Source organism: Ictalurus furcatus, chromosome 3 (assembly GCF_023375685.1).
Source record: "Ictalurus furcatus strain D&B chromosome 3, Billie_1.0, whole genome shotgun sequence".
Lineage (NCBI taxonomy): Eukaryota > Metazoa > Chordata > Actinopteri > Siluriformes > Ictaluridae > Ictalurus > Ictalurus furcatus.
Window position 1 is genome coordinate 12,226,117 of NC_071257.1, and position 22,420 is coordinate 12,248,536.

General features: G+C 38.2%; 1 protein-coding gene across 1 annotated transcript; it reads right to left on the reverse strand.

The window, feature by feature from the left end:
• Window positions 1–16,747: 16,747 nt before the first annotated feature.
• Window positions 16,748–21,233, reverse strand: LOC128605401 (cytochrome c oxidase subunit 7A-related protein, mitochondrial). Its single transcript, XM_053620800.1, has 3 exons — window positions 21,078–21,233; window positions 20,730–20,864; window positions 16,748–17,513 (listed from the first exon to the last, which is right to left on the reverse strand). The coding sequence occupies exons 1-3, from the start codon at window positions 21,147–21,149 to the stop codon at window positions 17,370–17,372; spliced, it is 351 nt and encodes a 116-aa protein (XP_053476775.1). The 5' UTR covers window positions 21,150–21,233; the 3' UTR covers window positions 16,748–17,369.
• Between the last annotated feature and the right edge of the window lie 1,187 nt (window positions 21,234–22,420).

Sequence of the window (22,420 nt, forward strand, 5' to 3'; positions counted from 1 at the left end):
AGAAAGTGGACAAGACTAAACAATCTAGAGTGACCTTGGTCTTATTGTTATCTCGCGGGGGGGCAGCTTGACTCAGCCACCCTTATAAATGGCTCCTCATGGTTCTTTCTTAAATTTAAGGCCTTCCTTGCGAGCCTGCATTTCTAGTTTATAATTTATTTTCATATTAGCTCTATATCTCTATTTTATATATAGTTATACTGCTTGAAAACACAGTTTACTGTACTTCCTACTTCATAATATCATTATATTACCCTTCTACTGTCCCACATATCCTATTATTCTGGTTTTTATAAAGAGTATATATATTATTATTATAAGATATTACCCTTAAAATATCTTAATATTCCTTTTTATTATTCTTATAAAGTTATTGTAGTAAATGTGTGAGAGGGAGAGTGTGTGTGTGTGTGTGTTATGTCTACTTGCCCGCCCTTGACTGTACGAGCGTGTGTGTGTGTGTGTGTGTGTGTGTGTGTGTATTAGCACTCCTCAGCTCAGCTCGTATATCTCTTTTTGACTTTTTTGACTACTACTGCTCTTAAAGATCTTTAAAGTGTAATTCCAATTTGTCAATGTCCGCCTAATCCCGCTTCTATGTGTCTAGGTGCCCGTCGTCAGTCCTTCCTCTCCCCTTTGCTGGATGCTAGGTCTCCCTTATGTTTATTTTATGACATTTTTTATCCACAACACTAGTGCACCATTAGGGGTTACTGTATGAGGTTTAATGTAAAGGAGCAGCCCGAGTTCTCCATGCTGAAAGTGAGGTCTGAACAGTGAACTTCAGTGTTTTCTTCTCTTTCACTTTCACCAAAAGATAATTGCTTGGATGTTTTATTGCCAGTGTATATGTCCATGAACCTCTAGGTATAACTGAAACTACTATACAAATAAAATCAAAAAGCATTTTATTATGGTTCATTATCCATGATGCAATTTACAAGGTCTTGTGAGATTCACCATAGCAACGTGTTCCATGTTTCGTGCCAACCACCCATCACCCATATATATATGTGTGTGTGTCACATATATATATATGTGTGTGTGTGTGTGTGTGTGTGTGTGTGTGTGTGTGTGTGTGTGCGCGCTTAAATGTGCTAAAAGCAGAATGTTCAGGCGCCCATTTACAAGATCCATTTGTATGTGAATTTCAATACATCACATTTTCTTCAAAGGGATCAATTAAAAATCTGACAAAAACTGCATGTGTTCTCTGAAATAATTTTTATAAATACCTTGCCATTTTTCTGCATTATAATGGCAATCATATGCCACATTATCATAATTTCCAAAAGATCTATTTTGTTTAGAAAAAAAAAATAAATTATGGGTAGGTTTGAGCTATTCCTCTCTGAGAACAGATCCTGTCAATTTAGGTTAATGCGTTATTCTGTATACAGGAGATGTGGTTCTGACTTTATGCGGTTGTCTTCTGCAAGGCATTTTAGTAGCGCTTTAATTTAAGGGATGGTATTGCTTCCAACACACCTAACCCAGCTCATATTATCTCATCCTTGCACGTTTATTTTAGATGTCCTGGGTTTCTTTTTATTGTTGTTCAGTGTAAACTGATTTGACACCATTTTTTTTTGTGATTATGAAGCTTTGATTGTATATTATGTGAAGGATGTGAAGGATCCATATGTTTGATTGAGCATGGAACTGTAAGATACTCTCAGCAGGTGTTGGTGCACAGTATCCAGCTGCTCATTCTCATCAAGATGATGGCTGTCAATATGTTTGGATGATCACGACTGTTGTTCAGTGCCTGATTAGACCTGTAATGAGTTATTTCTGGTGAAGGAGTATTTTATATATGATATGTGAAAAGATTTTGGTTTGTATTGTATTCATCAAATGTTGATCAGTATAGCTATTATATGGGAGTGTACATGTTTATTAACTGGCATTGAGATCCACTGAACATATCCTGTAATACTGAACAGTATGCCATCCAGACCTAACATTTCGTTTAATCCATACTCCAGCTTTCATGTGCTTTTGGGGTCCACTTTCTGTTGGGCACTCTCTGTACTTGGTACAGAGAGTGAGCAGGAGGAGAAGGTGGGGAGTGGGAGTGCGAAGTGGAAAATTACACAAAGGGAAGGAATGAAAGACTCGTTGGATCAGGCTGTTGGTTTTGGGGTTAATTCTCCTTCTTTTCTCTGAAGCAAGGAGAGGAGTAGTCAGAAATAAAGCAAAAAATGGCCATCCGCCGCTGAATACACCACAAGGTAATTTTTCTTCCAGCATGGCCAATATGTAGCAGCAGACCATCTCATCTGTATGTAAGTAAGTAACTATTCCATCACCATTGTATTGATAACTTACTCTGTGTCATGCTCCGCCACCAGCAACCACGTTCAACGTGAGTCCTAGAACTGCAGTGTGTTGAGGCTGACCTTGCTGAGTGTCAGGGCCCAGAACTACTGTCGTTTTTGCTCAGGGGTCTAGGCTAATCACTACAGGATGTCTTGCTTCAGGCAGTCATACTCCATCTTTTTCTGTACTGGTAGCTACTGGGCTGTGAGTTGGGCTTCTCCAAGCACATGGACTGCAGCCACACCATTGAATCTGTCTCAGTTGTCCCTGATGCAGCTTCAGGAAATTAAAATGCTCCACAGAGGTTTCCTGTTCATCCTGTGGAGGCATCTTTGTGAGACTGACATGGGACTCAGCTGGAGGGTTGAAGCAAGCTTCAGAACATCCTGTCTATCCTTGATGTGCTCTTTTGCCACTGCCTCAAAGTTGGTGTTGTTATGCCCAGCTATGACGGACAAAAAAAACCCTCAGGAGGCTCAAGGTCAAGTAGTTTCAGCACTACTGTAATAACTCCGATTGGCTGTGTGGGAAAGACTGCCCTGGTTCTCCTATCCAGTCTAGACTGTTGTTCTCTCACTGTTGTTCTCTCTAGAGCTCTGCTTGGGTCAATTTAATGTGATTCTACACTATTTAACCAAATTTAGCCCCATAGGCTTCAGTTTCTGTCTGAGGAATTAGCAGCCTACTGAGAAAATACACACCACATTATATTTTTCCTTCAATAGCCAGCACTCAACCATACTCTCCCTACTACCATGACCCAGTCAAATGATTGTTTTCTTGATATTATTTTAAAGCACTTCCTGGATAGAAGTCTATCAGTTGTTTTTTATCTTCTAGGGTCTCTGAGAGCTCATTTGATCTTGACATGATCACTTGGAAATGAACATTTCTTGTATTGTTAAAGCTGGTACAAATATAATGTTTAAGAGGTGACAAGGCTGATCATGCCTCAGCTTTATATGGTCATGGGTATTTTAAATTGTTGCAAATTGTACATTTCCAGTTTTATAACCTTAGTTTATTATGTGTCATGGCAAAAATATGAAATGCAATATATAATATGTTACTATTTAATGTACATAACATAGAGGCGCACCCACTAAGCAACCCTTGTTGAAAACCTAGAGCAACTTGGTCTTTTCTGTGAATTTTGATCTCCATTCTGTGCCACCAAACTTGTTATCTTGCTGAGTCACATGCAGTCTGATGATTGTCCCACATCAAGTGTAAAAAAGCATAGTGTTTTGTTATCAGTGTAAGAATTGAGCACTCATCTGACAAACCATCTCACTTCATGATCTGTGGCAAATGGTGCAATCATGCAGTGAGGAGAAAAGAATGACAAGTGTGACAGATTTTGTTCAAAATGTACAAAATAAAAAGAAATAAATCGTAAAAATCCTCCAAGGTCCAAATTGCAAATCAAGTTTCCATGGCTGCAGTAGTGCAGTAGAGAGTGTGTTGTACATATAACCTTCATGATGACTGTAGTATGTAAACACTGGCTGAATGCCATTTTAGTTAGTGATGAAAAGAGGATACTCATACTCATCATCAACTAAACATAAATGCAATAAGAAAAAGGGACTGTACTTTACAATACAAATACAATTGCATGTTTGTGTGTACACGGAAAACAGGGATAGAAAGGAGAGGGCAGTAGTGAATAAACGTGTGAGAAAAGAGATAAATGGAGAGGGTGACAGGTGCACATTGCTACTTCCATCTGTCTTTCTCACTACACCTCTAAACCACTCATCTCTGCATTTTGCACTTTCTGTTTCTGTGCTTAAATTGTGCCTCCCTTGTTTGCGTAGATTTGGTGAATAATTTACCATGAGAGAAGAGCAAGTAGTGTGTATGTGTATGTGTGTGCAGTCTCAAATCTATCACTGTAAATGTTGCTAAATCTCCGCACGACCATTACCCATTTGTACATATTTTTATTCCTTAAAATAAGCCATTGACTATATTATAATTATTTTATTATTGAAATTAACAATGAATGAAAGAGTACTAATGTAGCTGATTGGATCACTATTGCTTCAGTCTTATATTATTACCTCAGTGTACATACGGTCTCCATGATTCTCTTGGATAAGGTTTGACCTTTTAAATATTCGCTCTTTCAAACCCTGTGCATCTCGCTTTGATTGCCTCTCTCTGTAAGAAGTGTGTCAGACTTCTAAGGAGTGACATTTCATTGGCCAACATGCATCTGGCAGAAAAGGGTACACAGTGACCCCAAATCTGTAACACCAGCTGCCCCATAAACTCTCTTAGTGGGGAATATGTTAGTGGGTCTAGATAAAAGAGGAAGAAATGACATTTTACAAAATAATACACCAAGATTGACACTGAATCTGGACACAGCTGCTTTGGTCTGGCTATAATTTACTTGGCCATTTATGGATCAAGCTATTGTGAGGGAAAATGTCATGTCATGATAATATAGATTATGAGAAGAGGAAGGTACTCTCTAGCTCTCTCTCACACACACATACACACAATAATCACTCATTGCTTGATGACAAGTCTTGAAACAGGTTTTCCAATTTGTATTGTATGCTCAGAGTGAAAAATAAAAGTCTGCATTTCAGAACACATGTGGCAACATCAGGATAGCTTGAAGACAGTCCAAATTATTTTGTGACACTTCTTTTGTGAATTTTGCTGCTACATTTTAAAAACAGAATGTTGCTTTAAATGTCACTTGAATTCAGTAATCAGAGCAAAGTAAGCACCATTCAGGTTACTGCATACTGCATACTCATGCACATTGAGATTAATTCAATTACAGCACATTTGGACAATAGAAACATGTGCAGTTAGATGGTAGTTTGTGTGTGTTGTTCTGTGTGTATGTTGTTGATATAATTAGAAACTGGAATTACATATTTTATATGCCCATGAACTACAGACAATTATTTTAAATTCTCATTTTCCAAAGCTTCCCTTTGCAAATCAGACCCAAGTAAATTTACTGATTTAGTGTAGACTCCATCCTCTCCCTCATGCATTGCTGTAAATCAAAATCCAGAAAGGAGGCGGTAAAGTCTATGAGTGGCAAATGCCTGCTTTTTGGACAGCCTTTGAAGCCCAGAGCTCCAGCAGCAAGACAAGAAAGAGTGACTTATGTTCCCCAGTGCTTCAAGCTTCAATGAGATCCAATTGTGTTTGTGCCAACATCCCTAGCACTGGTTCATCTTTTCTCTCTGGGGAATCGCCCCACCATAGCCCACATGAAGGCTAATAATGCCTGATTGAGCATATGCCACAGACATGGAACTCGAAACACATAAACACTGTGTATCTTCTATCCACCTGTGACAAACACCTCCAAGCTTCTTGAGAAACAAAATTGAGTGACAGGAAGAAATGCCACATTGCCTCGTACACATTTGTCCCACACTTAAATGTGTTTGCTTTGTCCATGGTCATCTCTTCATGTCTTTTAACTTAGTTAGTCTCCCTGCCAAGAAGTGGATGCTGTAGTTCCCAGGACTGTGAGTGCTCAGAGATAAAAGTACCTCTCTGCTTTGGTGCTGACTGAGGGATAAATGGGGAATCAGCCATGTGTGGAAAGGACCCTCTAAATAACCCTATTTTTATGCAAGCCTATTAGAGCCCCACTCCAGCTTGTTCAGTTATGGAGAGGTAGAAAGGTAGGAGAAATGGAGAGCAGTGACCTTCCATTACAGCCATCCTATCCTTTCCATGTAGAGGTCACTCATGTGGCATGGGAAATGAAAAAGGCAAAGAATTGTGGAATTGTATCTTTGTATCCTTTCCTTTTACTTGCACTCTTAATGAGGTTTCTTGTGTCAACATTCAGATGTAGACTGAGCTGTGTAATAAATAACTAATGCATTTACTTATTGACCCATGTTGAATAAGTGTTATCATGCAGTTAGGAATTATCCACAGCACTTATGTGATGATCACTGGTAGCTAAACTAAATGAATATCACTAGAGAAAAAATCCAACTGTAAAGCTCTACCACTGACCTTCTACAGTATGTAGGACAGTGGGTGGGAAAGCATGCATGCACTCACTCTTACACACTCACACACAGACACACACACGTACACACACCAAGTTTGGTGTGATGGGATTCTATGGCCCAGATATGTCACTTTGCAGAGCTAAAATGCTGGCCTAATAAGAATATATCTCTCCTGCATGCCTTGTATCTCTTGCTCCCAAAGCCACATTATAAGCAGCATGTGTTTTTTTCTGGCCAGAGCTTGATAAAGTATATTCACATGATTTCTATAAATTCCTATCACTCGTTAACACTTCAGCATCAAGAAGCCACTAGAGACAATTGGCTATCAATTCAGCAATGTTTGGAGCTGATCTGCAAAGCCTGCATGACACTACAGGGAATGTGAGCATTATGCTTCACAGACTCAAAGCCTAACTGGGTCTAGCCTAAATAAGGTCACCCTTATAAAAGGTTACATATACTGTACATGGAAACACATTTAGATCACAACAAATCACCTTGCTGGACAACTTAATTATCAGTGTTGTTTATGAGAATAGGTATCTTGGAAAACAGTAGGTGTTTTTAATTAAATGGCACTGGTGTCTTAACAAACAACATGCCTTGTTTTTAATCCCTGCTCATCAAAGCTGCAAATCACAAAACAGTTTTCTACACTGTATGGTCCCCTGGGTAAATATTATTATTATTATTAATATTATTTCAAGTCTGATTATAATAAATCCTTTCATTAATGAAGCTTCTCATGGTAATCTTTTTTAAAAACATGCTTCACATCCTGTCAGAGCTGTGGTGGATGATGGGAGCAACACAAATGTGTGTATGCACATATGGGTTGGGGGAGGCAGGAGGAAGCTGTGAAAGAGGGGCAGAGTCAACAAGGCAAGAAGAAAAGGAGAGGAAAGGATATTAAAACTCTTGGTTCGCGCTTTCTTCTTTGGTATGTTGTCGCAGATTTAAAAAAAAAAATGCCTTACCTTCTGAATGTGTTTGAAGTATTAATAAGAAAAAATCATTATTGGCTCTCTGGACAAATAAATTAGACACAGTACCTTACTGTTGAATGTTAATAGATTGTACACCTGTACATTTGTAAGTAAAAAAACTGTCATATTGTTGTCATAGTGTCGGATTGTCCGAATTTTCTGCTTGCCTCTTGTGCTTCAGAACCAAGCAGAACAACATTTCAATTCAATTCAATTCAATTTATGTGTAGTGCTTTCAACAATGGACATTGCCTCAAAGCAGCTTTACAGAAACATATAAACACAGTATACAGATTTTAAGTGTGTGAATTTATCCCTAGTGAGCAAGCAGGTGGTGACGGTGGCAAGGAAAAACGACCTGAGATGATATGAGGAAGAAACCTTGAGAGGAACCAGACTCAGAAGGGAACCCGTCCTCATCTTGGTAACAACGGATAGTGTGAAACTAAAATAAAGTTCATTATGGTTTTTATATGAAGTCTGTTTGTTGAACTGATCCACTGTTCACTAAAGGAGACTTGAGTGCAAAATTGTATGTGGCAAGTGCAGTCCTAATGCCATAGTAGCAACTACAGTCCCAGCAACCACAGTGATAATGTCCATGTGGAATTGACATTGACACTTCCCACTCCAGGATAACAATTGTAGGCCAAATCTATGAGTGACTTGTTATAAGATATCTTGACTTGTGTCATGTAGTCCCAAAACCACTGAGCTTGTAGAGAGGACATGTGTCTCTGGGCAGCCCCCAGGTAGTATCCTAATTAGACCAGTGCTCAAAATGCAGTTGTCTTTGTTTGACCTCACATTAAGGGGAATCAGGAAATCAGGTTTTTAGGTGAGTCTGCTTTATCGCTAAAGGGTGTCCACACTTCGTTATGAGGAACAGCCAATGTCAAAATTATTACCTGTTTCTTTTTTAATGGGAGCTTTTGGTCCACGCAAAGTGATAAATGCTTGTTGTCTTTCCCCTATGTGGCCATCATCCCCCCACTTCACACACACATAAGATGTATGGCAAATGGTTCAAAATTGACCAAACTTGGGGAAAACTAAAAAAAAACATACGATGACTGATTCCGTCTCAGTAAGCTATTTTCTGAGAAATGAACATACCATACATCTGGATTCCTGGGCAATTTCATGTCTTTTCACTTTATACAGTATATCAGTGAAGCTGCTTTTGTTTTTCAGTAACATTAGTTGGTTTATAGCTAAAAAACTAATCTAAGAGCAAACAGTATCATGCAATTTCTGAGTTCTTTCTCCTCATTCTCTTTTTCATTAGTTGTAGTTTTCTTGTCCTTTTCCTTGTTGTCAGTGGATGGCCCATGTTCCTTTCTTATAAGGGCTGGGAAAGTGACTGTTCCAGGTAGGATGAGGAGGCTTAAGGGCCGCTTCTGAAGAGTCCTATGGTGCATGATGAAATAGATATATGAGAGAGAAAGAGAGCAAGAGAGAGAGAGATATTTTAACACATAGTTTCATTTGATCATTCACTTTTAAATAATCACAACAATTATAATAATAGATCCATCCATCCATCCATCTTCTATACCACTTACTCCTTTTCAGGGTCACGGGGAACCTGGAGCCTATCTCAGGGAGCATCAGGCACAAGGTGGGGTACACCCTGGACAGGGTGCCAATCCATCGCAGGGCACAATCACATACACATTCACACACCCATTCATACACTACGGACACAGTGGACATGCCAATCAGCCTACCATGCATGTCTTTGGACTGGGGGAGGAAACCCGGAGTACCCGGAGGAAACCCCCGCAACATGGGGAGAACATGCAAACTCCGCACACACAGGGCCACAGTGGGTATAATAATAGATTAAAAAAATTAAATCCTCCTCCACCACAACACAGAAAACCTCATTATAACACCACTGTAATGCAAATATTTCCAAATATTTCATTGCTTTATAATATTTCAAATCTACAGTAATTCTGGATTTAATAAGATTTTTAAACATTAATACAAGATGCTGACCATGTAGATTATCCATTTCATTTCTTCTTATAACATATATTGCCCTTTTTGCTTGACCAACCATAAAGTTGATCAATTGCCACTTGAATCTTTGCTTACAATTTTATCCTGCATCTAAAATAAAGGCCTTGAATGAAAACATTTCCCCAAACCCGACAAAAAACTGATCTAGTAATTCAAAAAGTGGTTTAAGTCTAAAACAGTCCAGAAAACAATGGAAAACTGCCATAGCAGTTTCCCAGGACATGCACTTTTGATATGTCCCTCTTTTCCACATTAAAGGCATTTCATTGTTTCAGAAGATGCAAAGATAACATAATCATATCCATCAACTCAAAATTTAAATGCAACATTTAATTAATCCACATCATTGTTTAAAATCATGTAAACTTTCCGTTTGAAGCAAACATGTTTAAGCAGTGGTTATTTACATCCAAGTTGTATCTTTTTCATGTGAGACATTATTTTACCATTTCTAGACAATTCAGCAATTAATAAATCATCCTTATTATAAGGTGGAACATTAGGCAAGACGATTCTTCTTGCTGGAGTCAAGAATATTACAGGAGTAAATATATCCTGAATAACAACTCTACCCTGAACCACGCTGTTTATCTTTTCTAATGAATCAAGAAAAATGACAACAGCGCTATTCATTCAGGAATCAGACATTATTCTGTCATAACCAACAGCTTTTCCAACAGCTAATGCGCATTTCTTAAAACTAAGGATAGTACAGATAAAGAAAGAAATAAGAAAACTCACTCGTATCACAGCACTCTCACTCACACATGCCAGTTCCACTCACTCGCTCAAACTTCCGCTCAAAGAGAGAGAGAGAGAGAGAGAGAGAGAGAGAGAGAATTCCTAATTTGAGTAACTAAAGAAGACTTATTCATACCCTGTCATATTTGATAAGCTTCCAGCATCAGCACATTCAGACTAGCCTTATTTGCTATTTGCATTTGATCATTTATGCCATGAACACCGCTCCCACTAACATGCACAGTCTGTCTGCATTTCTGTTACAGATTCACCATGGAGAAGAGAAAACTAACAAATAGACTTCAGACTAGCATGAAGTCTACAGTTTGTATCCTGCAGGCCACAATTTCAAAGTCATCTGTTATTAGAAGAATGATAGTGTACTGTCATGGGAATACATCATGTAAAGTAGTTTAATTTTTTATTTTTTTTTAACTGCAATGCTTAATGCGGATGGATATGCACACACACTGTTGGTGTCAGTGCAATCAACATGATTCATGTAACTCAAGTTCTCATCACATACACCCACAGTGAAAACCCAGCCATGAGGCTCACCATTTTAGAACACCTAATGTGTGATGGGAAGTGGGCAGAGAGAGAGAGAGAGAAAGACAGACAGAGAGAGAGAGAGAGAGAGAGAGAGAGAGAGAGAGAGAGAGAGAGAGAGAGTGTACATGTAGGGGGAGTAGGAGGGAAAGAGAAATGATGCTAGCAGACAAGCAAAGCTGAGGAGATCAAATAAAGATGGTAGCTTTTAACTTTTAGCCCTGGGACATTTTGGCAAGAGACATGTGGTAAAGGACTGAAAGGAGTGGGGAAAGCACTGAACAGGGTACTGTGCATATACCAGCCAAGCCTAAATGTGATTACACACAAGGGATTAAGGGTCTATCTGAGGACTGTGCTTGTCCAAGACTTGAATCCCTCATTAAACATTTAAATTTTTTTCTCTTTCTCTGTCAGCCAAAGGTAAACCTCCTCTCCGCTTCGATGGAATGGGCAAAAACAACATCTGTTGTTTATGTTATAAAGAATGAAAATTTTTTTACAGTCTCTAGCAAACCGAAAAATTGCATGAACATACAGGTGCATCTCAAAAATTTGGAATATTGTGGAAAAGTTTTTTCCCGTAATTTAATTCAAAAAGCGGAACTTTCACATATTCTATATTCATTACACATAAAGTGTAATTTTTTGTTTTAATCTTGATGATTACAGCTTACAGCTCATGGAAATAAAAAATCCATGATCCAGTTCCCATGGGAAAAGGAATATGTGCATCGCTGGATGCACAACAATTTATAGAATTTTCAGTTTTTCAGTGTGTAAATAAGTTAAACCATTTTGGACTTCTGTGTTTAGCCTGCATAATTCATGATTTGGACTGAATAATGCTAAAGGAATGAAAACAATATTTAACCTGGTTAGGCTAGATTTTCACTTATATTTTAAGTATAAGTGTATGCATTTGGCTATTAGTGGTTAATTTATGTACATTGAGTGTGGTCTCACATGGATGATGGACGCTTGTCTGACGTTGGTCAACATTTCTGCTCAGCCAAGGGTAGAACCGCTGATAAACATGACTCTAAGAAGGCTTTCTGTCCTTTGTGTCTCAGGGGTTCAGGACACAAAGACAACTTCATTTAATAGCCAACGCTGCATCCAATAATTCACCTCTCTCTTTTTCATCACTGTCAAACCTTGAAATGTTTTGCTCTCTAGGGTCAGATACCAGGAGTGAATTAACTCCCAAAGCATGCCTTTTGAGGAAAGCCATGAAATCTTTTTTTTTTCCATAGAAATGGTGTTTCTGAATTGGGCGGGGGGGGGGGGGGGGTTTACAATACATGGACTATTCACTCAGTATGAGTCAGATTTCACCTTATGGTTTTCATAGATCTTTACTGAGCCTTTACTTCTTAGAGTGTATTCAACTCATCTTGTCCGTTGCCATGCAAACTCTGAAAGTGAGATGCTTCATATCTTTCACTGTAGCTGCAAACAAATATTGCTTTATACAGCAATTACTGTACTCTATGATGATGATAAACTCTGACCGTTTTTGTCTGAAAAATGGGTCTAGGCTGTCAGGTGTTTGCAGTTAAATCTGTGGAGGATACACAGCATCTCAGCCTCCATCCAACCCCTGAAAACAGCAATAAGTATAGTGATCAAAGTGGGTTTAGCTGCGTGATTACCCGGCAGGCTTCAATCACTCACTGTGGCAGCAGTGAACAGAACCTTTCAGCCCACACTTTCAGCGCTCCCCGTTACCTGCCAAAGCTTTTATTGAATATCTGTGTTTTCATACCCACATACAGTGGTGCTTGAAAGTTTGTAAACTCTTTAGAATTTTCTATATTTCTGCATGATATGATCTAAAACATCATCAGATTTTCATACAAGTCCTAAAATGAATAAAGAGAACCCAATTAAACAAATGAGACAAAAATATTATACTTGGTCATTTATTTATTGAGGAAAATTGTCCAATATTACATATCTGTGAGTGGCAAAAGTATGTGAACCTTTGCAATGTTCTTTTTGGAGAGCAGTGAACATTGCTGTTCAGTGTTCTCATGATGGTGGACTCATGGACATTAAAATTTTCCAATATGAGAGACACCTATAGTTGCTTGGAAGTTACCCTGAGTTCCTTAGTGACCTCACAGATTATTACACATCTTGCTCTTGGATTGATCTTTGTTGGTCGTCCACTCCTGTGGAGGGTGATAATGGTCTTGAATTTCCTCCATTTGTACACAATCTGTGTGACTGTGGATTGCTGGAGTCCAAACACTAGAGATGGTTATGTAACCTTTTCCAGCCTGTTGAGCATCAACAACTCTTTTTGTGAAGTCCTCAGAAATCCTCTTTTGTTCGTACAAAAATACACTTCCACAAACATGTTAAGATCAGACTTTGATAGATCCCTGTTCTTTAATTAAAACAGGCTCACTCACACCTGATTATCAACCTACTGATTGAAAACACCTGACTCTAATTTCACCTTCAAATTAAGTGCTAATACTAGAGCTTCACATAGGCTATGTCCAAAATTATTTACTGTGACAGTATGTACTTCATTCATTGCAGTACCTACTGCACGGCCATTGAAACAGTATGTACTACACAGTACGGGTGTGTGGTATGCAATCCCGGACAAACTACATCCTCCATGTCGATACTGCCATATGATCTTCAACGTCATCATAAACAGAAAAATCTTAAGGTGACTACCAGCTTAAAGCAACCACAGTAATGGCAAAATCCACACCAGGAAAGTTAGCTGAATTAGTGCAAATGAGCTTACTTTAACCCTCCTGTTTAGCTACTACTCTCTCAGTGGTTGTTCCTCAATAGACACAATCTTGCAACATGTTTAACAGCTATATTCTTGGATTGTATATTGCCTCACTTGTAAACTTTGAATGGATGAACACATAGAGCCTTGTTCTTATTTCTAATTTAGAGGATCTGCTGCATTGGAGATTTCTTTCCTTTCTAGAACATTCATCCATTCATTCATTCATTCAGAATCTTCAGTATCCACTTTATCCTGGTCAGAAATCATTTATTCCAGAGTTACCAACTCATTAAATGGAAAGTAGCTAATGCATGCTCAAAAAGTCACTAGAAGTCACCAGATGATGACCATTTTGCATATTCATTAAATCAAGATCATTTCAAAATGTATACAACATGAACGATTTTCTAAAGATAAAATACAATTTTATGAGAATAGAAAAAAATTATTGTAACTTTTTTTTTTGAATAGAAAGAAGTTGTCGTCATGACTCCATGAATTATTTACATATTTACAAAGTATTATAATTTCTATCAAGAATGTAGACACTAAGTTGTGTTAGTGAGTAGTCGAGAAATAGATATCAAATAAAATAGTTAGAAAAGTAACACATTTTTATTACTTGTAAATATAGCCAAGAAGTGACTTTAAAACAAAGAATAAGCACACATGTGGGACAAACAACTGTTACTGGTCTTTGGGAAACAATTTTGGTCAATCATTGGTCATTGGAAACATACAGCTCAGTCACAGTTTACACACTGGTGGTGAGTTGGCTGAATCTGCTTTCTGAACTCATATAACCAGAAGCAGTGATGTGAGCTGTACTGAGTACAAGATAGTCTCTAAAGTCTGTTCTAAACATTGCTAGCTTTGTCATGAGGCGCTTTTATTTATTTATTTATTTATTTAAATAAAGGCACTTAAAGGGATACTAAATCCATTCCTTATAAATGATTAATTCCTGCATCTTTAGTAAGCACTTTATCCTAGTCTGACCCAGTTGCCATGGACGTGAAGCCTATCCTATGAACCCTGGGCATGACAAACAAAGCCAAATAATATGGTACACATCCTGCTCTGTGTTTATCTATGTCCCTATCAAATGTCCATCATCTATTCTGTAGTTATTGCCTGACACACATGTACACCAAAATGACATGTGAATAATGGTCATATCTTCAGAGAAGCCAATTTAATCATATCAAATAATGGGGCTGAAATGCTTTTATGTTCACATGACTACTGCCAACATGCATCTAAATCCCTTATAATCACATCCTGTATGATAAAACCATGTTACAGATAAGAAAGCTTTTCAGTTGGTTTCCGTATTTGGGGGTTTGCAACAAGGGGTTTGAATCTTAAACAGATAAAATCATAAATTATGTTACATGAGGATTTTTTTTCATGAAAATTCAGAGCTACCCTTTTAGCTGCATTAATTGACAGGGAGGTCCAAAAGTAATTATTTTCTAATTTAATACAACAGTTTTCATTACAAATTATATTATTGCCAATTAAAAAGTAGACTCTGAATTGTTTACATGAATTTCAGAGTTTCTTAGTATTTGGTATGTCCCCTTTCTGCTTTAATGGCAGTGTACACTCAAGCTGCCATGGACTCCACAAGTTTGCAAAACCTTATGATCCATTTTAGATTAAATCCATTATAGTGAAATCTGAAAACATGTTTCAATAGAAAAGATTAAGCATCAGCATAAGACGGAAAATCTGACCTTTTGTACAAAGCAGTAAAATGGTCAATATCACACATTTCCTTACATTTAAATAGGGACAGAAACTAAATATTCACGATACTGAACTTTTACTTTGTTTGAAATATTTCAAAATTCTAGACCATTCTGTTTATTTCCAATTTAAAATGGAAAAAAATCCCAAATTTACAAATACTGACCCATATTTATATACTATTTTTGTTTGCTATTGATTTATTTTAAAAACTGCAATTGTGTTGGCAGTAAAGGATTCAACATAAGCTGCAGAAGACAGGTGGAGAAATTTGTTAAATAAAATACTATTAACACCTTCCTTATAACAGGGTTCGTACGGATTCTTCATAATGAAATTCCAGGATTTTCAAGGGCTTTTCAAGCACTAGTTTTTGTTTTCAAGGATTGTACAAGGGATTGTCCATCCATCCATCCATCCATCAATTCCTTTTCTGTACCGCTGATCCTACACAGGGTTGCAGGGAGCCTAGAGCCTGTCCCAGGGGACTCAGGGCATGGGGCGGGGGACACCCTGGATACTGTGCCAACCCATTGCAGGGAACAGTAACACACACATTCACACACTATGGACAATTTAGAGATGCCAATAAGCCTATAACACGTCTTTGGACTGGGGGAGGAAACCCCAAAGCACAGGGAGAACAGGGGAGCTCCACGTACACAGGGCAGCCACAGGAATCGAATCGCCAACCGTGGAGGTGTGAGGCAAACATGATAATCACTAATCCACAGTGCCCACCACAAGCGATGTCATTCAAACATATGATGTATTTTTAAATTCCGAAACAATTAATAATAATAATAATAAAACATAACCAGTTTTTATATTGTGCCTTTTCCAGCCTGGACTAAATTTGCATTTCCCAGGTATTGCTTCATCTTCACCATAACGTCAGTATACTCCAGGTGAGTGCCAGGAGCACTGTTCCAACAATTTTCAGTGGAAAGTCTCTAAATGTCACTAGATGATATCATGTGCTAATTAGCATATCCATTACGTATTCATTCACTACTCTGTTCTCACAGTATTTTAATACAGCTGAATTCCCGACAAAGCTGTTCTGATTTACATATTTTCTGTTTCAAGATAGCAGAACGAGTATGAAATAGTGAAAAACCATCATACATTAAAGACAATGGCTGTGCTGTGATTTCAGCTATATTTACATGTAAAAATCACTCAGATAGAAAGGTAGAAGCGACCGAATGTGCTGCTCCTCTCTCTGAAAAGAGAGAGAGAGAGAGAGAGAGAGAGAGGGGCAGGCCTTGGGGGGACTCGCAGGGCAGTACTGCCCACTCTTCTATGGGAAGTTGCCAAGGTTTGCACAAGAAGAAGAAAGGAGGGAAGAAAAAAAAAAATCTATAGCTTTGTCACCAGGTGCTTTTTTTTTTTTTTTTTTAAGTCGCTAAAGGGGTCTGGAAAGGGATAGGTGCTGTTTCTGTCACAGTGAGTGAGTGATTAGCAGGGGGAGGAGGAGGAAGGGCTACAGGGGGAGTCATATTTTGAGTGAAAATGGCATTAAATTGTAAACAGTACCATATTGTATTATACTGCGTTATAACTTCCAGATCAAATGATAACTACTTACACTCAATCTATTCCTTTTTTTTTTTTTTTTTTTAAACGAACAAAATATATTTATTTTAAGAAGAAAAGTTACAAGAACCTCATTCACAGTCAAATTACACATGATTACAGATTTATGGCCATGTAAATAGCGTGTCAACATAGAAGCATCTGAAAAGGACATTTTGTTCTTTGGTGAGACTGAGATTGCGTAATTGGATGTTATAAGTGTATGCCCTTGGTAACAAAACAACAGAAAACCTGTCCAAGAATTTTTTGAACACATGAAAACTGCTGGCACAGTTCCCATTTATTTCATAATTTCACACTGCACCCTGTAGTCATTGCAAGCGCTTGTGTACACAAGCAAACTAGAACTGTGGTTTGTTGACTAACACATCCCCATTTTCTTATCCCTATGTTCCCTGAACCGATTCATTCTTACAGTTGTGATGATCTTAGCTGTTGCTTCTTATTTCACCTGTTTCTAAAAGATGCACTTGCAAACCCTCTTGAGGGCCATATAAATTAAGGGTTAACAGGAGGTGAAAAAATATTGCAGAAACAAAGCAATTATGCAAACTGTCTTTGGGAATACAGTCTTAAATGGTCCTTTTTGTTGCTCCAGATGGAAGGTCATTCAGGTTACTCAACTTTTCTGGGCTGAGCAGCAAAATACAGGGCCACAAGGCAATACAAGGTTCCTCCAATTGTCAGGCCCATCGTAGTCCTGTACAGTAGCCGGTCTATGACTCCACGCTTCAAGTGAATTGGCACACCATCAGCTTTCTGTGAAGGGTATGTACAAGTAATTTTAAGGACAATGTAAAAGTTTTAAGTGGTTAAATTCGGCTGTGGAACACTGCTCTGTTTTTACAAATAAATCAATCAGTATTTTGTATGAGAACTCAAAAGGTTCTCATACATATTAAAAAATAACTGAACCTGGTCTGAAATTAACGATGAAACATTTTCACTCTTCAAAACAATGCATGCTATGGTTCACGCCAGTTTCCATATTATTAAAAATATTTTTTTAGTATAAAAAATAAATAAATAAATAACCAGTAAAATGCACAGATTATGACCTTACTTTAGTTTGTGTTTGATTTGCAACAAAGTTGGTTGATGTGAACTTATATTCTCATGCCATGACAGACTGTCTGATAAATCAGTAATACTGCACTGTAGTAAGTTACCTGTTGTTTAATTAAATCTAGTTATGAATTCTGTAGTATTAGTCGATTTAAATGCTGGAAATAAACTGTTATTTATTTTTGGTATTTAGGAATTTCACAACATACAGTATCTCACAAAAGTGAGTACACCCCTCACATTTTTGTAAATATTTGATTTTATCTTTTCATATGACAACACTGAAGAAATGACACTTTGCTACAATGTAAAGTAGTGAGTGTACAGCTTGTGTAACAGTGCAAATTTGCTGTCCCCTCAAAATAACTCAACACACAGCCATTAATGTCTAAACCACTGGCAACAAAAGTGAGTACACCCCTAAGTGAACATGTCCAAATTGGGCCCAAAGTATCAATATTTTGTGTGGCCACCATTATTTTCCAGGACTGCCTTAACCTTCTTAGGCATGGAGTTCACCAGAGCTTCACAGGTTGCCACTGGAGTCCTCTTCCACTCCTCCATGACGACATCACGGAGCTGGTGGATGTTCGAGACCTTGTGCTCCTCCACCTTCCGTCTGAGGATGCCCCACAGATGCTCAATAGGGTTTAGGTCTGGAGACATGCTTGGCCAGTCAATCACCTTCACCCTCAGCTTCTTTAGCAAGGCAGTGATCGTCTTGGAGGTGTGTTTGGGGTCATTATCATGGTGGAATACTGCCCTGCGGCCCAGTCTCTGCTTCGGTATATCACAGTACATGTTGGCATTCATGGTTCCCTCAATGAACTGTAGCTCCCCAGTGCCGGCAGCACTCATGCAGCCTCAGACCATGACACTCCCACCACCATGCTTGATTGTAGGCAAGACACACTTGTCTTTGTACTCCTCACCTGGTTGCCGCCACACACGCTTGACACCATCTGAACCAAATAAGTTTATCTTGTTCTCATCAGACCACAGGACATGGTTCCAGTAATCCATGTCCTTAGTCTGCTCGTCTTCAGCAAACTGTTTGCGGGCTTTCTTGTGCAACATCTTTAGAAGAGGCTTCCTTCTGGGACGACAGCCATGAAGACCAATTTGATGCAGTGTGCGGTGTATGGTCTGAGCACCGACAGGCTGACCCCCACCCCTTCAACCTCTGCAGCAATGCTGGCAGTACTCGTACATCTATTTCCCAGACAACCTCTGGATATGACGCTGAGTATGTGCACTCAACTTCTTTGGTCGACCATAGAAAGGCCTGTTCTGAGTGGAACCTGTCCTGTTAAACCGCTATATGGTCTTGGCCACCGTGCTGCAGCTCAGTGTCAGGGTCTTGGCAATCTTCTTATAGCCTAGGCCATCTTTATGTAGAGCAACTATTCTTTTTTTCAGATCCTCAGAGAGTTCTTTGCCATGAGGTGCCATGTTGAACTTCCAATGACCAGTATGAGGGAGTGTGAGAGCGATGACACCAAATTTAACACACCTGCTCCCCATTCACACCTGAGACCTTGTAACATTAACAAGTCACATGACACCGGGAAGGGAAAATGGCTAATTAGGCCCAATTTGGACATTTTCACTTAGGGGTGTACTCACTTTTGTTGCCAGCGGTTTAGACATTAATGGCTGTGTGTTGAGTTATTTTGAGGGGACAGCAAATTTACACTGTTACACAAGCTGTACACTCACTACTTCACATTGCAGCAAAGTGTCATTTCTTCAGTGTTGTCACATTAAAAGATATAATCAAATATTTACAAAAATGTGAGGGGTGTACTCACTTTTGTGAGATACTGTAAATCAATTAATCAGAATTAAGCCAACATATTATTTTGATTAACAAAATCAGGAGTTGCATTAGCAACAGTAATTTTAGGTATTCCAATCTGAATCTATAGCACTGAAGCATCAGTGCATGTTAGTGTGCTAGCTTTCCATCATACAAGGTGTCCAAAAAGTCAAGAAGCAATGGGAATATATTGAGCAAAATCCACAAAAACATGATAAAGCAGCTAATAAAAGGCATAAAGGTGAATGTACAGCATATGTTGTAAATAATAACCAAAAAATTTTATATATATAATTTTACTCTTATTGGTTCCTGATACCCTGTATACACTATCAGCTGGTTAAACATGTTTAAAGGTTCACAAAACAATTTCCATTACTATTTGATTTTGGAAACCTTTGATCAGTCCTGGCTCTGAGGACTTTGCTTACAGATTGTGATTGTTATGAAATGTGGTGTGTTTTTTTTTTTGTGTAAACAATACATCTTTTTCATGATGTGAATCATCTCTGTTCAAACATTGTTTTATGCTCACATGAGAAGAAGCACCAATTCCCAAGGGTCTGTGTGCTTAGGAGTCTTAAGGTAAGAGAGAAAAATAACTATTATGGGATATGAAAGAAAGACTACAATGAATAACCCATTTCATATGATTAACATAGATCCTCCTTCTTGTTTATCAAGTTTGTTTGTAACCAATCATTAAATCCACTCTTTGTTCTCTATATGGTGAATAATTCAGAGTAGCACTCTGAGGTGAACTTGGGTAAAACTCATGAATAAATACATTGATGAAATAAATATTTGTTTGAGCACATTCAAGTGTTGGTAGTTACTTCTTGAACAGGTGAATTTCCACTACAGGATATATTTTTTTTCCAGCTGCTTTTATTCAAATTTGTTTATAAGTGATGCAGTATACAACGTAAGCAACTAGCTTGCGTAAGGAAAGCTAAGGAAATTATACACACATGTAATACAGTAAGAAATTATAAGGAAATTGTAAGGAAATTATAGGCACATGTAATACAGATGTTGATTACACAGATTCCTGTGCTGCTGTGAAAAACAAACACAAATTAGATGAATACCTGAAAGATCTTTTGCAGCTCAGGGACCTTGTTAGCACCCATATACTCAGCTGTAGGTCCTGCTTCTGACACCACCTTGGTGGGTAAGGCAAAGATCATTGGGGTGGGTTGTGAGGGCACGGTAGGTTTGAGCCCCTGAGGGGGGGAGGAAAAAGAGTCAACATTTAAACCACTAAAGCACAAACATGTAGCTTTAGCTTGTAAAGTTATCCTGCACTGTAGCTTTAGCCTGTACAGTTATCCTGCACTGTAGCTTTAGCCTGTACAGTTAGCCCTCTGCTAAAACGACACAAACCACAGTGAAGGTCACTTTTACCGACTTTACAAAATAACCGACCCCGTGTTTACCTGGGGGAAGTAGGCGCTGGCCGGTGTGCATCCCGTCAGTTTTCCCGTCACTCCGCTGATTTTGTAATACATTTTGAAATTAAACGTATTTATCAAACAGAGACGACACCACACTCCTCCGGCTTCACCCCACACCAGAAGAACGAGGACCCAGCTGAGCGGAAGTGATATCACATAGTAGGTTTCTTTCTGCCTGAGCAAAAAGACGGTTCAGTTTTTGTTGTTTTCCTACTTCACAACATTTTGTATATCCTCGTTGTAACAAGAATTTTCTTTTAATTATTTACTTTTCTTTTAATTTATTTGCATTATCACCAGGGACGGGTTTACTCCGTCTTGAGTGGGGCTGAACTAAAAATGGCATACTTTACAGTCATGCTTGCCAATTAAATATTGAATGACGTATTTTACAGTCATGCCAATTAGAGTCATGCTTGCCAATTAGAAATATGCCAATTAGAGTCATGCTTGCCAATTAAATAAATGCCAATTAGAGTCATGCTTGCCAATTAAATAAATACAAATGGCATATTTTACAGTCATGCTTGCCAATTAAATGATAATAACTCTAGGCTACCTGCCATATGTTTTGTTAAAATATTTAATTGTTTGTTTAAATGTTATTTTTTAAATGTTACTGTCCACAAGGTCAGTGGGATAGTGTTTCTACTACTCAATACTCTCCTGTATCCTTATTTATTTATTTATTTAGCTAAGGCAGGGGTGCCAAACTCAAACTCTGCCTGGGTCACATCAGCATTTTTGTGAGACCTCAAACTCTAAGATGGTTATTTTATTTAACTTAACGAATGTTATTATTTAACATTCTTTCAATTAACACCAATAACTTAGGCTCTTATATTAGAATAGGATATTTCTAGGAAAAAAGAAGAGCTAACAGAGAGTATTTAAGTATACGCATACACTATTCAGTCCATACAGGACTTTGCAAAGGTTTTTTTTGTGATTGTTGCAGCCAAAAATGCTTGATTTTGCTGCAGCTTTTCTCAAAATTTGTGATGCAACTTGCAGATTATTTTGTGCTTATTTTGTGGAAAACTACGTGAATTGGCGAAATTGCAGTTGCACAAAATTGTTTTGCACAGTGCTTCGCAGTGATGTTTGTTGGTAAATGAGACCTTTAAGCTGTACTCATGTTCCATGCACATGAATCATAAAAGGCTTTGACTGAATGTGCATTTTGATGACGTCACATGGCGCATCTTGGCTCAAATCTGTGGTTTGGAAAATTGCAAGCTCCTCTGAATATTGCAACATTTGCTTGATTTTTTCGTTAATTTCTGCTATTGCAAAATTGCAAAATCCTGGCCGGAATGACTATT

Excerpts from the sequence above, each read along its gene's own strand:
- LOC128605401 (XM_053620800.1), bottom strand. The coding sequence starts at position 21,149 with ATGTATTACAAAATCAGCGGAGTGACGGGAAAACTGACGGGATGCACA. Across the intron at positions 20,865-21,077 it reads CCAGCGCCTACTTCCCCCAG|GGGCTCAAACCTACCGTGCC; the intron begins GTAAACACGGGG and ends TCCCCCCCTCAG. Across the intron at positions 17,514-20,729 it reads AGCTGCAAAAGATCTTTCAG|AAAGCTGATGGTGTGCCAAT; the intron begins GTATTCATCTAA and ends TACCCTTCACAG.